The sequence below is a fragment of the Hyperolius riggenbachi genome, chromosome 1, assembly GCF_040937935.1.
Source record: "Hyperolius riggenbachi isolate aHypRig1 chromosome 1, aHypRig1.pri, whole genome shotgun sequence".
Lineage (NCBI taxonomy): Eukaryota > Metazoa > Chordata > Amphibia > Anura > Hyperoliidae > Hyperolius > Hyperolius riggenbachi.
Window position 1 is genome coordinate 486,591,614 of NC_090646.1, and position 20,207 is coordinate 486,611,820.

Sequence of the window (20,207 nt, forward strand, 5' to 3'; positions counted from 1 at the left end):
AGTTACTTGTTATAGTTAGTTTTTCATCTCGATCCGCTTTAAGGACCAAGGTGATTGAAATCTATGCCCTGTTTTGGTGGTTACCTGGCTAGCAGGGCGTAGATTTCAGTCACGGCCGCAGTGCGCATCCGCCGGTTTCGTCGCTCGCGCCTATCTTGACACTGAATCCTCGCCGTGTCCCATCGCAGCTCACTTGCTCTGCCTGTCTCTATGACGGCAGAGCCCTGTGAGTGGGTCAGGAGCCGATTTCAATCAATGTAAGCAACTCCCATAGGCTTACATTGATAGACACGGTCAGGAGCCAATGAAAGAGGCTCCTGACCGGCTCACATGCCTCTGCCGTCATAGATATGGCAGAGTGGATGTCCTGAGGATCCTGGCGAGCGGCGGTGACGGCGGTTGTGGCGATTCGTCAGTATTCTATCGTTCTTGGACCAGCGGACTCTGGTCCTTAAAGAAAACCCGAGGTGGGTTCTAAGAATCCTATTAGAACACAGAGGCTGGGTCTGCATATAATGCCCAGCCTCTGTTGCTATACTGTCTCCCCCCAGACCCCCCTGCGCTCTGCTGTCCCCCATAAATCACACAGCCGTGCTAGCGACGCGCAGCGTGTCGATAGCCGGCTGTTTTCATCTACACTGTCACTCTCGCAGCTTCCCCCGCCTCCTCTATGTCACCGCTCCCCGCCTGCGTCCCTTCCCTCCCCGCTGATTGGAGGGAAGTGACGCAGGTGGGGAGCGGAGAAAAAGAGGAGGCGGGGGAGCGGTGAGAGTGACAGTGTAGATGAAAACAGCCGGCTATCGTCACGCTGCGCGTCGCTAGCACGGCTGTGTGATTTATGGGGGACAGCAGAGCGCAGGGGGGGGGGGGGGCCTGGGGGGAGACAGTATAGCAACAGAGGCTGGGCATTATATGCAGACCCAGCCTCTGTGTGCTAATAGGATTCTTAGAACCCACCTGGGGTTCTCTTTAAGGGGGCAGAGACCGCTGGTACGTGTTTGAAAAAGAAATATACATGCTCCTGACCCAGCATTTAAAGTGAATGGGAACCAGTTTTTAAATAGAAAAATAAGATACTCACCTAAGGAGAGGGAGGCGCTGGGTCCCATAGAGCATTCCATCTCCTCTCCCGGTCCCCACTGTTGTCCTGGCTCCCCCGTAGCGGTATTCGACCGTTTCGATCAAATACAGCTGTTTCCTGGCCGAAGGGAGGCTTCGGAAGTGCTTCGGGAGCCTGAGTGCTCCCGAAGACGGGCCGCTCTACACTGCGCACGCGCGAGCGCCCTCTATGACGCACTCGCGCATACGCAGTGTGGAGCCGCCTGTCTTCGGGAGGACTCTGCTCCCGAAGACTTCCGAAGTCCCCTCGGCGGGAGATGTGAACGGGGAAGCCAGCGCAGCACCGGGGCACTGGGAGAGGAGAGGGAAGGCTCATTAGGACCGAGCCTTCCCTCTCCTTAGGTGAGTATCTGATTTTTTTTATTTACACATGGGTTCCCATTAGCTTTAACAACAATTACTGGCATTAAATTCAAACTAAGCATTTATTTTTCAAAAGACTATATTATATATACACAATAATATTTTGCTATTTTAACATTTGCTATTTTATAGTTGGACTACTGCTGTTAACTAAAGGATGCAAGTCATCACATTCTGTTTTTATTTAGATTTTTACACAAAAATCACAATTTTTGGGGAAAACGGTGTAGTACAACATTTTTTTCTGCAATCAAACTTGAACTTCGATACAGACAAAACAAGTCCTGCATGTACAATAGTAATAAAATGGTTTATTGACAATAGCAAAATAGAATTCATACACTAGTGCTCGCTCCATAAATGTATACAAGCCAACAAAAGGGCGCTTTAGTAGGCAGTGGGAGTGGCAGCAGCATTCATTTATCAAATCTAATTGGCTTTCCCTGAGTAAACAGTAGTGACATTAATCAGCTTGTCAATTAATCACATGGAGGCTGGACAAATCTATTGATGTGTTTCTCAGATCCTGAATCTCATCAGTTCTATAGGTGCTGCTGCATGACACCTTATTTACAGCGAATTACTGTCCGCACTGCAGTCATTAGGTGTTCCATTTCAGCTGCATGAAAAGCATCATCATTTAGCACCTCATAACGTTTATTGGCAGGAAATGACACAGAGAATAGTATAGCGCTAAGAGGCTGCAGATAGATGTTTAGAGACGAGATTGGGCTCCTCCAGCCACCACCACCGTTTCTCCAGTCATATAGGAAGCTTCGGAAGAGCAGAGGAAGGACACTATTCCAGCACACTCTTCTGGCTCCCCGATCCTGAATTCAAACACACAATTATTTTCTTATTTGAAATTTTGTTTAAACAAGAACACCACAAGAACAAATTAGTTGAATGTATGGTCCAAAGCACATCAATAATTCTTCATAACTGAATAAAAGAACCTGTGCTTACTTCAGTATTGAAAAATATAATTACAGGCATAAACAAGGAAAAACACTATTGAAGTTGTGTAATGCTGCCAGAGATAATGAAAGGTGCCACTGCTGACCTGGTCCGAAAAATAAAATAAAAAATCCTACTTCACAGCAGGCCGAGGAGAGAGGGAATATGAAGGCTGAAAAGTTTGTTTCCTTTTAAATAATGTGCATTGCCTGGCTGTCCTGCTGATCCTCTGCCTCTAATACTTGAAGCCATAGACCCTGAACAAGCATGCAGATCAGATGTCTATGACATATCTGACAAGACCTCCCTAGCGTTCTGGACGAGCTGAGCTCGTCCAGAGACGCTAGAGGGCACCGCTCAGGCCCCGCTGTGCCGATTTGAATATTTTTTTATTTAACCCTCCTGGCGGTTTGCAAAAAAAAATCGCCAGGGGGCAGCAAATCTTTTTTTTTTAATTTTTTTTTTTTTTTCATGTAGCGAGACAAAGTCTCGCTACATGATAGCCGCTGCTCAGCGGCATCCCCCCAGCCCCTCCGATCGCCACCGGCGATCGGAGATCCGGAGATCCCGTTCAAAGAACGGGATCTCCCGGAGGGCTTCCCCCGTCGCCATGGCGACGGGGCGGGTCATCGACGTCGTGACGTCAAAGGGGATTCCGATCCACCCCATAGAGCTGCCTGGCACTGATTGGCCAGGCAGCGCACGGGGTCTGGGGGGGGGGGGGGGGCGGCTGCGGCGCGACGGATAGCGGCGGATCGGCGGCGATCAGGCACTGCACGCAGCTAGCAAAGTGCTAGCTGCGTGCAGCAAAAAAAAAAAAAAAAAAATTATGCAAATCGGCCCAGCGGGGCCTGAGCGGTGCCTTCCGGCGGCTTACCCCGAGCTCAGCTCGGGCTTACCGCCAGGAAGGTTAAATCGCCGCCGCTCGCCGCCGATCCGCCACTACCCGACGCGAAAGAGGCCCCCCCCCCCCCCCCCGCAGACCCCGTGCGCACCCTGGCCAATCGCTGCCAGGCTGTGCTTTGGGGTGAATCGGGAGTCCCTGTGACGTCACGATGTCGATGACGTCACTCCGTTCGTCGCCATGGCGACGGGGGAAGCCCTAAAGGAAATCACGTTCAGAACGGGATTTCCTTATGGGCATGATCGCCGGCGGCGATCGGAAGGGTGGGAGGGAAAGAGCTGCAAGGGGAGAACCATGTAGCTAGCACTAGGCTAGCTAAATGATATAAAACAAAAATCGGGCGAAAAAAATGCTCAGAACGCCCAGCAGGTTAGCTGCATACTTGATTCAAGTGTGTGATTTAGACCCTACCGACCAGAACGATCTGCAGCACTGCCAGGCAACTGGTATTGTTTAAAAGGAAATACATATGGCAGCTTTCATAGGTCTCACACCTCTGGTTCCTTCCCAAAAAGCGGTATTAAACTCTGAAATGTAATGTGTTTTCCTACTTTATTACCAATACAGTGATCATATTTGCTTTTGTCCACAACTATTATTGTCTGTTTACAAATTACAAGGTCCCAAAATGCAGTTTATCTACTCTTAAAGCTGCCATTGTAATTCATTGCGTAAGTGCTGTGTTTATATATTAGAATGGATCTACTGAGAATTTGTCTTCCGTTGTACTTTCTGCTTGTGTTCAGCTGAAACACTGCCAGGAATGTTTACCAATAGTGACTGATAAGGAAATATAAGATAATGTAATCACTTCCTCAACTTGGGATTGGTTTTAAGCTTTCCACGGAAAAAGAATGTGCTGTGTTTAACTGTTTGAATGCTGACCTGCTACCAATTTTTTTTTGTTAGTAGGTTTTATGATGTGAAGAATCTTTTAGAGCAAAGAAGAAATGCTTATACTACTTTAAAAATAACCTCACATTCATTCCACCTTGCCAGAGTCACTGATAAACTCACTCTGCTCCCCTGCTCAGTCAGCCCGCTGCCCCCACTGCATTGCAACAGAACAGTCTGTAGTTTTAGCACTGTAATATCACCCAAGGAATCAGGTCCTGATCCCTGCAGGGTGACATTAATCAAGTGTGTACAGGCCTCAACAGATGACCACTCATAGTGGTTAGATTCTACCTACCCCCTACTGTATATAGCTCTGCCTAGTCCAGTTGCTACTGGATATAAATAATTGTGTCTATGTTCTTTCTACACTTATCACTGGTGACAGGATGTTCATTTGTCTCCAAGATGTTGCTTACCACAATCAGCTAATCACATTCTCTTTCCTCATGAATAGTTTACACTAACTCATCCTCACCAAGGAGCCGATTCCAGAGATTCATTGAGCTCATTTCTCTTCACATTATACAGAGCAGAGCATAGTGCACATAGGAAAGACTGGTAAGGGACATGCAATAGGGAAAGGGACATTAGCAATGAATGTATCTGATCCCATGATGTTGTGATAGTAGCGTCTATGGTGAATGCAGGTGTCACCAGTCACTGGCCAGATAATCACACTACTGACCACTACTGTGGCCACAAAATTACATACTGTAAAGGGGCCCATACACTCAGCCGATTTTCTGGCCGACCGATCGATCCCGATCGATCGATCGATTGCAAATCGGTTGGCCAATCGACCGATCGATGGCCGATTTCGATCGATTTCGATGGATTTCCATCGAACTGGCAGGGTGGAAAATTTAGGTCGATCTGATGAGATTGCTTATCAGTTTGCATTGGCCTTAATGGAAATCTGATGGTAAAAAAAATACCATCAGATCGAATTTCAATAGATTTCAAACTGAAATCTATTGGAATTCTATCCTGGTAAAAAATGTTCTAAAAACGCATCAGATAGATCATCAGATGCATTTCTTATCTATCTGCTGCCAATCTGACGAGTGTATGGGCACCTTAATACATATAAACTTATAGATTACCCAGCAAGCTCATGGTGAACCGAACTCACATATATGTAACTTGCCTTAAAATGTTCTGTCTTATTATTCCTGAAAACATACTGAATAACATGAAGCAGACACAAGGGCTAGTGTTGCCACTGTTAAAAAATGGTAATTTTTAATGACGGTAAGAGAATTAAAGAAGAACTCCAGTGAAAATAATGTAATAAAAAAGTAATAAAAAAGTGCTTCATTTTTACAATAATGATGTATATTTAGTCAGTGTTTGCTCATTGTAAAATCTTTCCTCTCCCTGATTTACATTCTGACATTTATCACATGGTGACATTTTTACTGCTGGCAGGTGATGTCAGTGAAACAAGGCTCCCACAGTGTGATGTCAGTACCTCAGTGCTGTGAGGCGCTGACGTCACACTGTGGGAGGGGCTTCACCACAACATCAGCCATACAGAGTCCCCTAATGATCTGTTTGTGAAAAGGAAAACATTTCTCATGGGAAAGGAGGTACTAGCTACTGATTGGGATGAAGTTCAATTCTTTTTTACGGTTTCTCTTTAAAGTATGCTTGATGAGACAACAAACTTTATTTTAAAGATGCTGATAAATAAAGCTTCATGGGAGATATGAAATAAAATAAACCTGCAAAAGGTCACTATAGGCTAGCAATTGACCAGCATTTTCTGGCATCAGCGATAGAATCACTGATGTTTTTAAAGCACTAGAAAGGGTATATATAGGGTTTTGGACCGCTGTGTGAAAGGCAGGAGAGGAGGTATTCTGTAAAAGTGTATAAAAGTGTATACAATCATACCATTGTATAAGCAAAGCTTCTGGTCCTTGGTACCTGCTTGTTAAACACAAGTAAGTAAGGTAGAGTGGTATTGACAGGAAAAATCCCAAAGCACTCAAATTTTGCGTTGGATACTTTCATGGGGCAGTCAGAACAATGGAAAATGATGGTTATTGTTGGTAGTTATTTGTTGTGCTTTCTACTTTATCTGATTTCAGAAGTTTTTTACATCTCAACCATGGAAGGTAAAGCCCATATATACACATTATATACAAATACCCTGGAAGTTATATAACATACAGAACACCCATTCAAGTTTACCAATGTCATGGGTTGCAAATTAGACTTGAAGCTAGTGCTATAGTGCTTACCTCCTAATTCCCATAGAGGCTGTTACAGTATCCAGTGAAGACTGGTTCTCCCATAGCTATGAAGATAAAGAAAATTACTAATCGCCCAATGCATTAAATATATATTTGCATTTGCATCTGTGCTCAAGCCATTTACTGCAACACTGCATAACCTCATATTCATAACACGGATGGAGAATGCAACAGAAGCCAACAATTCACTACTTACAACCTTTGCTACCTTTTTATGAAGTGCAGATTACTCATTACTTGACCACACTCTGATATAACAATAATAATCAACAGTCACTTGGCGTGTATATGTCTCTTCTGCAGATTACTAGAAATTACAGCTACAGGACTACATCCTACTACCTTTGGTATAACAAGAGATTGTATTGAAACCTGATAAACAATAGGGTTGGTCAATCAGATGCAAATAATTCCAAGTTGATACAGGATTAAGCAAATCATGTATGCAAATGTATGCATCTTAAAACAGTCGAATCAAATTCCACCTGCCAAGCATTTCTAGAAGACTTACAGCTGAACTGAACTTGGTGCGAATTATACCAGGTGCGAGGCAGTTTACTCGGATGTTAAGTGATGACAGTTCTGGTGCAAGTGCTTTGGTGAGGCCAAATAATGCTGTCTTACTGACGCTGTATGGACCTAGAGCCTAGGAGGACAATAATAATTAACGTGGAAGATCGTTTGGTAACTTCTTACAGAGATTAATGATGATACGGAATAACTCACCGGGAATGGCGTAAACCCACCCACGGAGGAGACAATCACGATACTCCCACCACTGTGGAGAAACAAAACAACATACAAAAAAATAAACAAAAAACAGTAGTTTCAGTTTGCCAGACCTATGTAATGCTATGTAATTTCAGAACGCTTGGTTCATAAATGTATTTCCCTGCATCGAAAAAAGGATCTGGCTAGCTTAGGAAACCCCCCTTATCGGGCATAGAAAACTATCCCAAAGATTAAGTCACAGGTGTAGCACAACAGTTTATAAGTGCCACAACATGCAATCATGGCTTCCCTCTGAGAACAATTCATTAATAGGGAATCTCCTGACAAAGAGGACAAAACTGATGGCTGACGCTACAGAACCAGAAGCTCTTATCATGGGGCCATTCAATGAACAGACTACCGATATGAAACTGGAGGTAAGAATTGTACGTCCATTCTCCACCTCACAAAAGCTCTACATAACGTGTCAGCCCGAAGGTCTCTTGCCCGTCTTGTGTATTGTGAAACAACTGGTGAGCCAACATTTATGAAACGTCGCTAGCAACAGAGTAAAGGACCATCTCATACAATTATTGGCAATATACATCAGTCACTTTTATATTCAAAAATGCCTTCCTTAAATCCAGGGGTCCTCTCTTGGCCAGGCCTGAAGAATCGTTCTTTCTTCAAACACTGCCTGCTTTGGTAATGATTTATATTTTATGGATCTTTGAGGCAATCACTTTATCATTGGCTATTGAAAAAGAAACACTTTTTACTCCCGTATAAGAATTTGGTTTCCAAGAGAACAAGTACACCCTCCTCCTGAAGTCTCACCCTCTTTCCTGCATTTTGGGCACCACAAGTTTCACCAGGAGGAATGTGGCTTTAACATTAACATCCAGAATCTGAGAAGACAAGGAGCATGAATTAACAGTTTACCTTCATCTACCAAAAATACATTTACCAGTTTGGCTATAAAAAGCTACTAAAAGACATCTGTCAGCTGGGAATAGAGGCCAGGTGTTAGGCATAAGCACTAGTTAGTGGAGACAGACCAAGCATTTTCTTACATGAAGTATATACAGTATATGTTCCCACTAGAACGCTGATAAAAACTAGAATTTTTGCCTGGTTAGAGTAGGACTCGCCAGATTGGGGACACTTTGGCGCAGTTGGTGAGCTTAAATGAGTTAAAGCGCAAGCAAGAGCCCCTGTCGCTGTTTTCCTGTTGTGTGCTGTAGCCCCTCTGAATTTATATATTTCTTATGGGGACTGGGGATCTCCAGTGCTGCGTGCATGCTTTGCATAGAATTGCATAAAATTTGGTTTGTGCTGCTCATCCCCTGGTATATATTATTTTTTCCCCTGTGAGCGTGCATAACCACGCCCACCTCTAGCACAGTTAAGCATATAAATGAGCGGAGTTTATAGTTCAGTAAGTAGCTAGTAGAAGGTGAGGTGTTTTTAATTTCCTTTCTCCCATTTAGTTGACCATCTGGCTTTTTTGCATGGTTCCCACTAGAACGCTGATAAAAACTAGCATTTTTGCCTGGTTAGAGTAGGACTCATCAGATTGGGGACACTTTGGCGCAGTTGGTGAGCTTAAACGCGTTAAAGTGTAACCAAGAGCCCCTGTCTGTTTTCCTGTTGTTTGCTGCAGCCCCTCTGTATATGTGTATATGAACGCACACGCACGCTCGCACACACGCTGACTTCAAGCTAAAACCAAAAAATAGTTTTCAGCAACCTGAAGTTGCTCACACATAAATGTGGTCTGAAAATAGATCCAAAATGTGATCTGTTCCGATTTTTTATCTGAGAAATCCTTATACTGTATTTTAATTTAATAAAACGCAAAGCAAGTGATCAATGTTCTTGTTGCATCAATCTTTTCTTCAATTCTTTCAGTTGACAGACTTTTCCTCATGGTCTTATTTTCTTGAAATGAGGCAATATAGTGATTTCTCAAAGATAGGGTCAGGACAGATTAAACTGTGTTGGAAGTCTGAGAAATAATCAAGCAAGACCTCAGCTTGGTGTGGCCATAGAAAAACAATATAAAATATTGGTTAGACACAAGTCATGCCACTATTTGACAGCATTGGTAAAGTCTGCGTGCAAGCACTCGGCTACATACTATAGTAATCAGGTGTTCAGCTATATATAAAAAGAATCAGTATCTACTCATAACAGGTGTCAACAAAGAAAATGATACAGGAGTTATGCGTTTTAGAGGATTAATATTGGAGGATAGTTAAGGGTAGTAATATTTAACAACTAGGTTTAGGAGGTTGGGGCTAAGTAACTAGTGTACTTTTTTTTTTTCAAGGGGGGAGGGGGGGGGGAGTTAGGGTTGGCATTATCTTAAGTTGGAAGGTTAGGGTTGGGTATTGTGTAGGGGTTTTAGAGTGAGGTGGGATTTGAGTTAGGCATTAGGAATGTTAGGTGATGAGGTTGAGGTTAGATATTAAACGACAACTATAGCAAGAGCTGCCTGGCTACCCTGCTGATCCTCTGTCTGTAATGCTTTTAGCCATAGACCCTGAACCTGCATGCTTGTTTCTGGTGTGATTCAGACACTACTGCAGCCAAATAGATCAGTAGGGCTGCCAGGCAACTGGTATTGTCTGAAAGGAAATAAATATGGCAGCTTCCATATTACTCTCACTTCAGGTGTTCTTTAAGAATGGGATAACGGTATGTTAGGAGGAGAGGTTAAGGATAGGCATTAGGAATGGGATAGTGTTAGGAAGAGAGGTTAGAGTAAGGCATTACAAATGGGATTATGTTAGGAAAACAGGTTAGGGATAGGCATTAGGAATGGGGTTACGTTAGGAGGAGTGTTTAGGGAAAGGAATTAGGAACTGGATTACCGTACGTTAGGAAGAGAGGTTAGGGGTAGGAATTAAGAATGGAATTAGGTTAGGAATTAAGAGGGAATGTTATGGTTAGGCATTAGGAAGGAAGTGTGGAACATTAAGCCACAGTCAAGTGCTGAGGAGAAGCACTGAAAACCCATCTGAAAGCTCCATTACAAAGCTGATGGTGGAATGTCAGAAATCACATTTGACTGATGTTCTAAGTATTGACCTCAGCTGGCGCCAAACTGGTCGAAATTTATCCACATGGACCCCAGAAATAGCCTTTCCTTGTCCAGTTCTTTGTACTTATTTCTGTTGGACATCCATCAAAACAAGTTGTAAGAAACCATATAAAAATGTTTGTCCTAATTACAAGACCCCCTTGTATCTGGAAAGCGTAGTGGTTTGTTTTGAAAAGAGAAGGGAACTAGATAAATATATGATTTTGATAAATAAATAATAAAGTTTTGTATTGTTTGAATTAGATTTGTTTGTACTCAATCAGGTCACACCCCTCCTTTATTCTATCTCACAGTTTACTTTAGATAAATATACGTGTAAATATATACAGTAGCAAGAAAAAGTATGTGAACCCGTTGGAATTATATGGATTTCTGCACAAATTGGTCATAAAAATGTGATCTGATCTTTATCTATGTCACAACAATAGACAATCACAGTCTGCTTAAACTAATACCTCACAAATAATTAAAGGTTTCCATGTTTTTATTAAATACACCATGTAAACATTTACAGTGCAGGTGGAAAAAGTATGTGAACCCTTGGATTAAATAACTGGTTGAACTTCCTTCGGCAGCAATAACTTCAACCAAACGTTTTCCTGTAGTTGTAGATCAGGCGTGCACATTGGTCAGGAGTAATTCTTGACCATTCCTCTTTACAGAGCTCAGAGAAGCTCTTTTGCATAGATAACAACTGAAGGATTTTTTTAAAACTCTTCCTGTACTGGATATGATATGAGACTCATTCCTTTGCTACTAATGCTCTTTTTCTTAGCTGTACTACACTTACAATTCATTATATCATACATTTTTTTTCGCTTCAGTGTCACTTTAAGTGTAGTTTGAGAATTAGAGTTCGTTATAGCAGACAGAAGCAGGGTAGGAAATTTGGGTTTGAGTATGCTTTGTCTCTTAAAGCAAATAACGATTGTATATACTGTGTAGCTATGCAGGCAGTGAGGGTGGTAAACACAGATTGCAGGTAGAAATCTTCCCAAATCAGCAAAGCATAGCTCCTGCCTCAAATTACCAGAATATTGTTCCTCAGTAAAATAGGTTCTCTGCTGTCTTTTCCATCTATTGTCCAAAATACAATGTGATTTCTGTCCAACTGATTTATTATCCTTATGCAGGCTCATTTATATTCTTTTTTTCCCCCATCAACCAAAGGTTTATAAAAAAAATGGTCAAAACCATACAAAATTAAAAGAGCATTGGAGTACAAATACATGCTTTAGCATAATAATATCAATGATACAGGTGGATACAGTGGAGAAGTAAAAAGGTATCAGCATGCCATTTTACATTATAGTTTAGAGATCCAGCGTTCCCAAACTGAGGTATTTACAGGGACATTTCCTATTTTGATAAATTAGTTTCTTATAACGCAAAGAGCAATTTACTTTGGCTAGGCTAATTTATATTCTTACCTTCTCCCAAACCTCTTCTGTAGAGTCCAAGATGTTCCCAAAAAAGGGATTAACTGCAGCATTAGAAACAAGGATATCAACTCCTCCAAACTTTTGGACAGCCTAGAAAATAAGACCAAGCTTTAGCATTGATAATACATATGTAACTAAAATCATCACCATTATGATTGTCTATTTCTTGGTTTCAAAAAAGCTGTTATTGTGCAATTTCCTAAAATGCCAAAGATCACATAGCAGGATAACTATACACCAACTGTCCCGACATCAGTGGGCATGAAGAACCCATACTTGCCTCACTTGAATCCATTATAGAGTCCCTACTGTCCTTCTGCAGTTTACCTAGTCTAGCACGTCTGCAAATGATATTGTCACTGTAAGCCTCCACTATACTAATCTTTTGGTTGACTTCATTTCTACCTTCAACACATGAGGCCTTGTTCACATTACAAATCCCCAGCGTTACCGCAAGCACGGGCGATTTGGTGAGCGCTTTTCAAAGCGCTTTTGCTCAGCAATTAATTTTTTCACTACCTGAAGTCAGGAAGTGAACTCTTTGACCCGTAAATTAATAAATACAATGTATGCATTCATTAAAGCGCTCGGAAAATTGCAATTCAAAGCGCTTTTTCATGCACTTTGCGATTTTCCTATACTTTCTATTGAACACAAACACTCAGAAAATGGTGCAGGAGCCGCGTTTGCAATTCAATAAAAAGCGGATCGCTTATGTAAGAACACTCACATAAGCGACCATTGCACTAGCGCTTTTAAGTAGATTTTTAAAATCGCCAGTGCTTAAAAAAAGAAAAAAAAAAGAGCCCTAATTCCACCATGGATACAGGTATAAAGAAAACACTCCCACATGGATTTGGTGAACTATCTTTCTGTGCATAACTGATTCCATCCACAGACTTATCAGTAAAGGTTCTGAAGTTTTCAGACAACTAAGCAATGACTGGACTCATACATAATAGTGGAAAAAACACTTATAGGTGAATAGTGAACAAACACTGTTCTTAGTACAGCTACAATAGCTTGCAGCTTAGGGCTCTCAAGACTGTGGGGAAGAGGGTGGATTTCAGAACACCACCCATCAAGTCTCTGGCTTTAACCACTTGCCGACCGCACGCTTATACCGTGCGTCGGCAAAGTGGCAGCTGCAGGACCAGCGACGCAGTACTGCGTCGCCAGCTGCAGGCTGATTAATTAGGAAGCAGCCGCTCGCGCGAGCGGCTGCTTCCTGTCAAATCACGGCGGGGGGCTCCGTGAATAGCCTGCGGGCCGCCGATGGCGGCTCGCAGGCTAAATGTAAACACAAGCGGAAATAATCCGCTTTGTTTACATTGTACGGCGCTGCTGCGCAGCAGCGCCGTAAGGCAGATCGGCGATCCCCGGCCAATCAGCGGCCGGGGATCGCCGCCATGTGACAGAGGACGTCCTGTCACTGGCTGCACAGGACGGATAGCGTCCTGTGCAGCCCGGATCACTGGGGGGACAGGTAGGAGAGGGAGGGGGAGGGAATGTCGCCGCGGAGGGGGGCTTTGAGGTGCCCCCCCCCGCAACATGCCACCAGCAGGAGCGATCAGACCCCCCCTGCACATCATCCCCATAGGGGGGAAAAAAGGGGGGCGATCTGATCGCTCTGCGTGCCCTATGATCTGTGCTGGGGGCTGCAGAGCCCACCCAGCACAGATCCCATCAAATAGCGCTGGTCCTTAAGGGGGGGGGGTAAAGGGTGGGTCCTCAAGTGGTTGAAGGCCTATTCCAGCAACATTCTTTTCTCATTTTGGTATTGAATAATGTCAAATGGGTTACTGTTCTCGGTGTACCCATCCTTTTAGAGAGATTTGTCCTCACTTCCTGTCCCTGGGACCTACATAGAGCATTGTAAGTGTAAATATGAAAATTGGCAGTCCTGGACACATATAGGATGTTTTTCAGTGATTGCTGCACAGTCATGCTGTCTTACTCTATGGCAGGGGTGTCAAACTCAAATGCAAAGTGCACCGAAATTGTACACTAGGACCTAGTCGCGGGCCAAACGCAATGTCTACTGGCCACCTACCTCCCTTATAAAGTTCCCTGGTGTCTAATGGCCCTCCTCCAACCCCTATACAGTTCCCTGGTGCCTAGTAGTCCTCCCTCCCCTATACAGTTCCCTAGTGTTTAGTGGTTATCCCCTACGTTCCCACATATGGCTTGCCGGTGTTCTAGGGCTTCACCTCCAATATGGCTTCCCTAGCAGTCTAGAAAGGTTAAAGAGAACCCGAGGTGGGTTTGAAGAATATTATCTGCATACAGAGGCTGGATCTGCCTATACAGCCCAGCCTCTGTTGCTATCCCAAACCCCCCTAAGGTCCCCCTGCACTCTGCAATCCCTCATAAATCACAGCCACGCTGCTGACAAACAGCTTGTCAGAGCTGGCTGTGTTTATCTCTATAGTGTCAGTCTGCTGCTCTCCCCGCCTCCTGCAGAACTCCAGTCCCTGCCTCCATCCCTTCCCTCCCTGCTGATTGGAGGGAAGGGACGGGGGCAGGGACCGGAGCTATGCAGGAGGCGGGGGAGCAGCTGAGACTGACACTACAGATGTATACACAGCCTCACAGCAGGGCTGTGATTTATGAGGGATTGCAGAGTGCAGGGGGACCTTAGTGGGGTTTGGGATAGCAACAGAGGCTGGGCTGTATAGGCAGATCCAGCCTCTGTATGCAGATAACATTCTTTAAACACACCTCGGGTTCTCTTTAAAGAGAACCAGAGACGAAGCACCCTCATGTATTTTATAACATTTATCAGTGGGAACATGACAGTAAACACCTACCCTGCTTTTAGTTTCATTGTTATCTGCTTAATTAGTCTATTAGCAACTGTGATAAGAATCCACCGACTATTCAGTGGAGGTTTGACCTGGAATCATTATAGCTGAGTCACTCTTCTGTGGAGTCTTTTCAAGCCCAAGCCTGCCACCTCCTGGCTTAGATTTCCTGCTTTGCATACTGAGAGCTGTGATGACATGGGAGGGGCTGCTCCTGCTGAGAGAGAAGCTCTGTGGCTGCAATATGATCCCTGTGTGCTCTGTGTGCACTAGATACTGATGATGACTGCAGTTTCATTCCTATGAGGGACACTTCCTACAGGCAGCTGTTACATCATACCAAAATGAAAGCACATAGATGAAAGGCTGCATTTAGCCTAGATAGCAGCATAGTCTCATATAGCCTAGACAGCACATCCAGAACAACTCATAACCCGGAAGGAGAAGGGATATGAGCCGGCGGCCATATTTGATTTTTCCTGGAGCAATAATGGATAAAAAAACACTAAAAAAAGGCACACCAGAGCGGCGAAATTATCAGGTAGAGCATTGATTCTTTACAAGCTATCGACTGATATGTTTATTTTGTGTGAAGCGTTCATCTCTGGTTCCCTTTAAACATAATGCAAAGTGGGGAAACCACTTGAGTGCCACATTGAATAGCTCTGAGGGCCTGATTTGGCTTGCAGGCAGGAGTTTGACATGTATGCTCTATGGAAAGGTAGGCAGCAGACATGCAAATAGCACCAAGCTAGGAAGTTCTTGCAGGAAAATGTGACATGGAGTAAGACGATTCAGCTTGATGAATCACATAAGGAGGAGACCAGTGACATTGGGGACATCTGTACATACTTTAGATTTCCGGCCTAAATGATCAAGAAGAATCACTTTGGGCAAAAGAAATACACGAAAGCGTGTATATAGTCCAACAATACAGTTAAAACTCAAATACAATGGCAACACAGGGTGGCAGACCGGGAAAAATAGGGGGAAAATGCAAGGGGTGAGTTTTCATGAAGCTATGTACGTCAGTGGGAGAACAGAGGGCACCCAGAGAACGCTGAAGGACATCACTGACTACGGGGGGCTGGAAAAAGCCCCAGGAAAAATACTGCAGATTTCAATCCAGTTCATGTTTCCTTTAAACTGAAAATAAAAAAAAAAGGTCAAAATAAACATACACAAGTCATACTCACCTCCCATGTAGTCTGCTCATCAATCTCTGTCTCTGGCCATTACCCCATAACAGCTTTCTGGTCAGCACACTGTTAAACTGTCATATCGCACACTTGAGCCATAGGGAAAACATGAACATTACCTTGTACATTCAGTTGTAACTGACAGCTGCTGATATATAACTGACAGCAACTGGTATATTTCAGTTCTGACAAAATCTTGTCAGAACTGGAAGGGATCACTGTAAGATGCAAATGGTGAGCTTCTGAGTGGAACTGATCGCGAGGTAAGTATGTAATATTCATTTGCAGCTACATCATGTGTTTATTTTAAATAATTTTACTCAGTTCAGGTTCTCTTTAACCACTTCGTCCACAGGTCAGTAGATATACGTCCTCTGGGACTTCATCTAAGCCACAGGTCAGTAGATATACGTCTTGTAGCAGAAGCAGTGCTGTGCAGGATTGGGCTTGCTCCTGTGCATATTTCTGGCACTATCTGATGCAGGACTAATTGGTGAATGGGAATATAAGTTTCCTGAGCTAATGAGATTGAATTTTACTATTAAAGGTACTTTATTTTCTCATTTCATAGTGAAAAACACACTTTGTAGCACTATTTCAGAATCAAATATCTTCACCATAAATTGTGACCGGAACATAATCGAAGTTTTGTGATAAGCAGTAAGAATAGCCAAACAAAATGTGTGTTTTTTATCGACAGTAGCACTTTTTATTTTTAAACTGGAGTTGGTAAAACTGAGAAATACATGTTTTTTCTATTTTTTTCTTTGTTTTCCCATTAAAATTCATAGAAAGCAAAATTGTTTGAGGGAAAAAATGGCATACAATGAAAGCCTAGTTTGTCTTGAAAAAAAACAATATATATTTCATTTCTGTGTCATAAGTAGGGATAAAGTTATTTCTGATCAAATAGGGACATCGCTAAACTGTCAAAACTGCTCTGGTCAATAAGTTGAAAACAAGGTCTGGATGCGAAGTGGTTAAGCACCTTACATGTATGCTCACATCTGTATGTTTTGATATTGCTGTGTACTTTTTTCACAGTTTATTGCTTTTCAGCTGGTGTGATATCTCTTTGGTTACTTTTGTTCAGAAAACCCAGGTTATTTAAGGGGTTAATAAAGGCAGTGGTACCATAAGGAGAATATGTGTACAAAAATGTAAATTTACAAGTGTGCTTTACCACAACCCCTGCTATATACTCTTACCGTATTCACTAGTCTTTCCCGGTCTTCACTCCGCCCGACATGACAGACGGTTCCTTCTACATCCAGTCCCTCTCCTTTCAGTTCTTTTACTACTTTATCCACATTTTGTTGTTTCCGGCTGCTTATGAGAACTCGTGCTCCATCCTGAGCAAGCTTCCGAGCTATAGCCAAACCGATCCTGTAGAGGAAAAGGAATAGAATGTGCTTAGTTCTGTTATGTCAGTGTTTATTTCCCAATAGTCCAAACACTAAGGTGCACATCAATAATACAATCTTGATTGTACAATTTTACCAAAATCTATGTAATAAAATGGTAAACTGAGTGAATACACTTTGAATGGAAGCTTTAGGCAGTCTCGAATATTACATACAAGTGGTGAGATTATACAATTAAGATTATATGATTAATGGGCACATTACAGAAATGATGTGCAATCATAAGTAGTGTGTCAGGTAAAATACTGATTCTCCATACAATATTTTGGAACACAAAGTAAACATACAGAAAAAGCTAACTATTATAGTAAATTGATCACAGCTAAACACCTTGAACAAAAACTAAAATCACATTGCGCTGGCTTTCCCATAAGACGACCTCACAAGAGTTTATATTATTATTATTATTATTATTATTTATTGTATTTATAAAGCGCCAACATTTTACGCAGCGCTGCACAATAGATAAATGGGTTAACATACAGGTAGAACATACATTTATAGTTATAGATTGCCCAGCATAGCTCATGGTGAACCAGAACTCCTAGGAGTGTGTAAGGGGCTAAAAAGGTCCAAAACTTTGCCTTCTTAAAAAAAAAAAGACAGTATTTGGGATTATTAATGCACTGATGAGGATTAACCAGTCTGAAAGTCTGTATGCATGTTGGATTAGAGTGCCTCTGTACAATTACCAAGCTGACACGTCATTGCATTCTAGAGGTTCTGGGGGTATGTTTAGCTTTCAGGAACAACAAAAGGGAAAGCTTCCATATTCAGTAGTGATGCATTGTGGGTGACCTCATATGCTCGGTCTGGTCTATTGCAAATATCTTCTGTTGTAAGAAAGGCAAAATTCTACTTTTAGTGTATAGTGTCCCAGTATTAGCAAGCTGGTGGTAAGTTTCATTTTGTTATTACTCATAATGACATCCTCATCAAGAAAGCAATAATTCAATATGTCCCTTCTTTAGTTCTACAGCTGCAGAAGTTCTACAGATATAAGACTGCCATCCAGCTGTCCTGCTGCTGACTGGTAACTGTCCTGCACATAAACCTTCCTCCCATAGGCACGTTAAGCTCGTAGCCTGGAAGTTTATCTACGGCCAATTTCACACTGGAAACTGGCATTGTAGCTGCACTGTGGTGCGCACATTGCACTGCAGCCATGACAATGAGCGGTAATCTCCCTTCTGGCTGCATGCCAAGCAGCTCACTTCCTGTGGTTGAAAATTGCAAATGCGCAGAAGTGTATTGAAAGAATAGGCTTCTGCACATGCGCACCGCAACACGAATGCAGAAAATTTGAAAAAGAAAACTGCGTCACCATAGACTTGCATGACTTCCGATCGCAGCATGTTGCCCGACAACGCGCTGTTGCTTTCGCATTAAATCAGGCACTTCCGACAGATCACATCGCGGCACACTAGGTGTGAAATGCCACATAGACTTTCATTGGCGTAGCATTACCCTGCGGCAAAATAGGGTAACACAACGCTCCAGTGTGAAAGGGGCCTATGTGTTACTTGCACTTTGCTTTCCTTAGCCAGCAAAATATTGCTAGCGATCCCCCTTTTAATCTGCCGGTGACTGCAAGTCAGAGTATCAGCTCTTTGCTTGAGATGGCATGCTGGGTAATGGCAGCACATTCAGGTGACCCCAGGCTGGCTAATAGCATTTCTGTGTGCATAGACATACTGTAGATGTTTTACAAGGCTAAGTATAAATAAAAGATGCCCTTCTTGCTGATCTGCTGTCACAGTCACTGAGAATATTTTTATTAACATGTCTGAATACATGGGCAATGTACCTCTGTTGCTACAACTGAAGAGAGAAGGATATGGGAGGCTGCCATATTTATTTCCTTTTAAGCAATACCAGTTGACTGTCTATCCTGCTGATCCTCTGCCTCTAATACTTTTAGCCATAGACCCTGAACAAGCATGCATGATCAGGTGGTTCTGACATTATTGTCAGATCTGACAAGATTAGCTGCATGCTTGTTTGTGGTGTGATTCAGACACTACTGCAGTTAAATAGTTCAGCAGGGCTGCCAGGCAACTAGTAATGTTTAACAGGAAATAAATATAGCAGCGTCCATATACCTCTCACTTCAGTTGCCCAATGATTATTGGCAACTATGTTTTCTACATTTTTATATTGCTATATAACAAAAGGGTCACTTGTAGAAAAATAAGAGGGACTTTTAAAGTTTGGGGTATTTTTTTGGTAGGTTTAAACATATTAAAACTTATCTTTTTATTTTAATCTGCAGCCAGTAAAAATGTTCTAAAAATGGCTCAAAATATGTCCTCTAGACACCATGGTAACAGTATTCTAGTGATCAGCGCACACAACAGTCTCATGCTACAAACCCTCATCTGCTCACCTGTACATAGACTAGGTAGCCACTCTAAGGTGCTCACTCAGTCGCTGTCGCACAGGACACTGGGGCAGATTTATCAAAACCAGTGCAAAGAAAATTAAAACAGGCAGGTGCAAATCAGGTACGAAAATGGAGTGACCAATCAGAATCCTTGATTTGCTTTATTTCCTTGCTCTGTTGATAAATCGGCCCCAGTTTTCTTACATGTTCAAACTAGTGATGGCCATGTCTAGGAGAACTTACGGAGAAGCATGTGATCAGTTTGGTGAGGTGATAGATAAGCAAGTCTCTGATTTGCTAGTCATGATCATGTGCTAAAGCAAGATGTGATCACAGCAAATCAGAGCTTTGCAAATCTATCAGCTGATCAAACAAATCACATGCTTCTACATGAGTTCTCCCAGAAATGACCATCACCAGACTGCAAACCTATTTGCTGATAATATACTGTATACATTACCTGCAGGGAATTCTTTCTTCTTCCTTACAATAATGTAAAAACCCTTTAAAATCAGCAGACAGTTAAGCTTCTTTCAATAACAGAAATGTCAAAAAAAGCTTTATGCTGCTGATCAGACCTGCACAATAGTCACTGGGGCATTTTGGCCCATTTCTGAGTACATACCCGTAACTGTTTCAG

At 42.7% G+C, this 20,207-nt stretch overlaps 1 protein-coding gene across 5 annotated transcripts in view; it reads right to left on the reverse strand.

The window, feature by feature from the left end:
• Positions 1 to 1,773: 1,773 nt before the first annotated feature.
• Positions 1,774 to 20,207, reverse strand: part of LOC137522142 (dehydrogenase/reductase SDR family member 4-like) — a 36,269-nt gene continuing 17,835 nt past the window's right edge. For all 5 annotated transcript variants that reach the window (XM_068242176.1, XM_068242186.1, XM_068242181.1 and 2 more), the window contains 7 exons: positions 16,969 to 17,146; positions 11,746 to 11,847; positions 8,047 to 8,117; positions 7,225 to 7,276; positions 7,010 to 7,144; positions 6,487 to 6,542; positions 1,774 to 2,312 (listed from right to left, as the gene is read on the reverse strand). In XM_068242176.1, the coding sequence (XP_068098277.1) occupies positions 2,198 to 2,312; positions 6,487 to 6,542; positions 7,010 to 7,144; positions 7,225 to 7,276; positions 8,047 to 8,117; positions 11,746 to 11,847; positions 16,969 to 17,146 (709 nt within the window). In that variant the 3' untranslated portion in view covers positions 1,774 to 2,197. The remainder of the gene's footprint in view (positions 2,313 to 6,486; positions 6,543 to 7,009; positions 7,145 to 7,224; positions 7,277 to 8,046; positions 8,118 to 11,745; positions 11,848 to 16,968; positions 17,147 to 20,207) is intronic.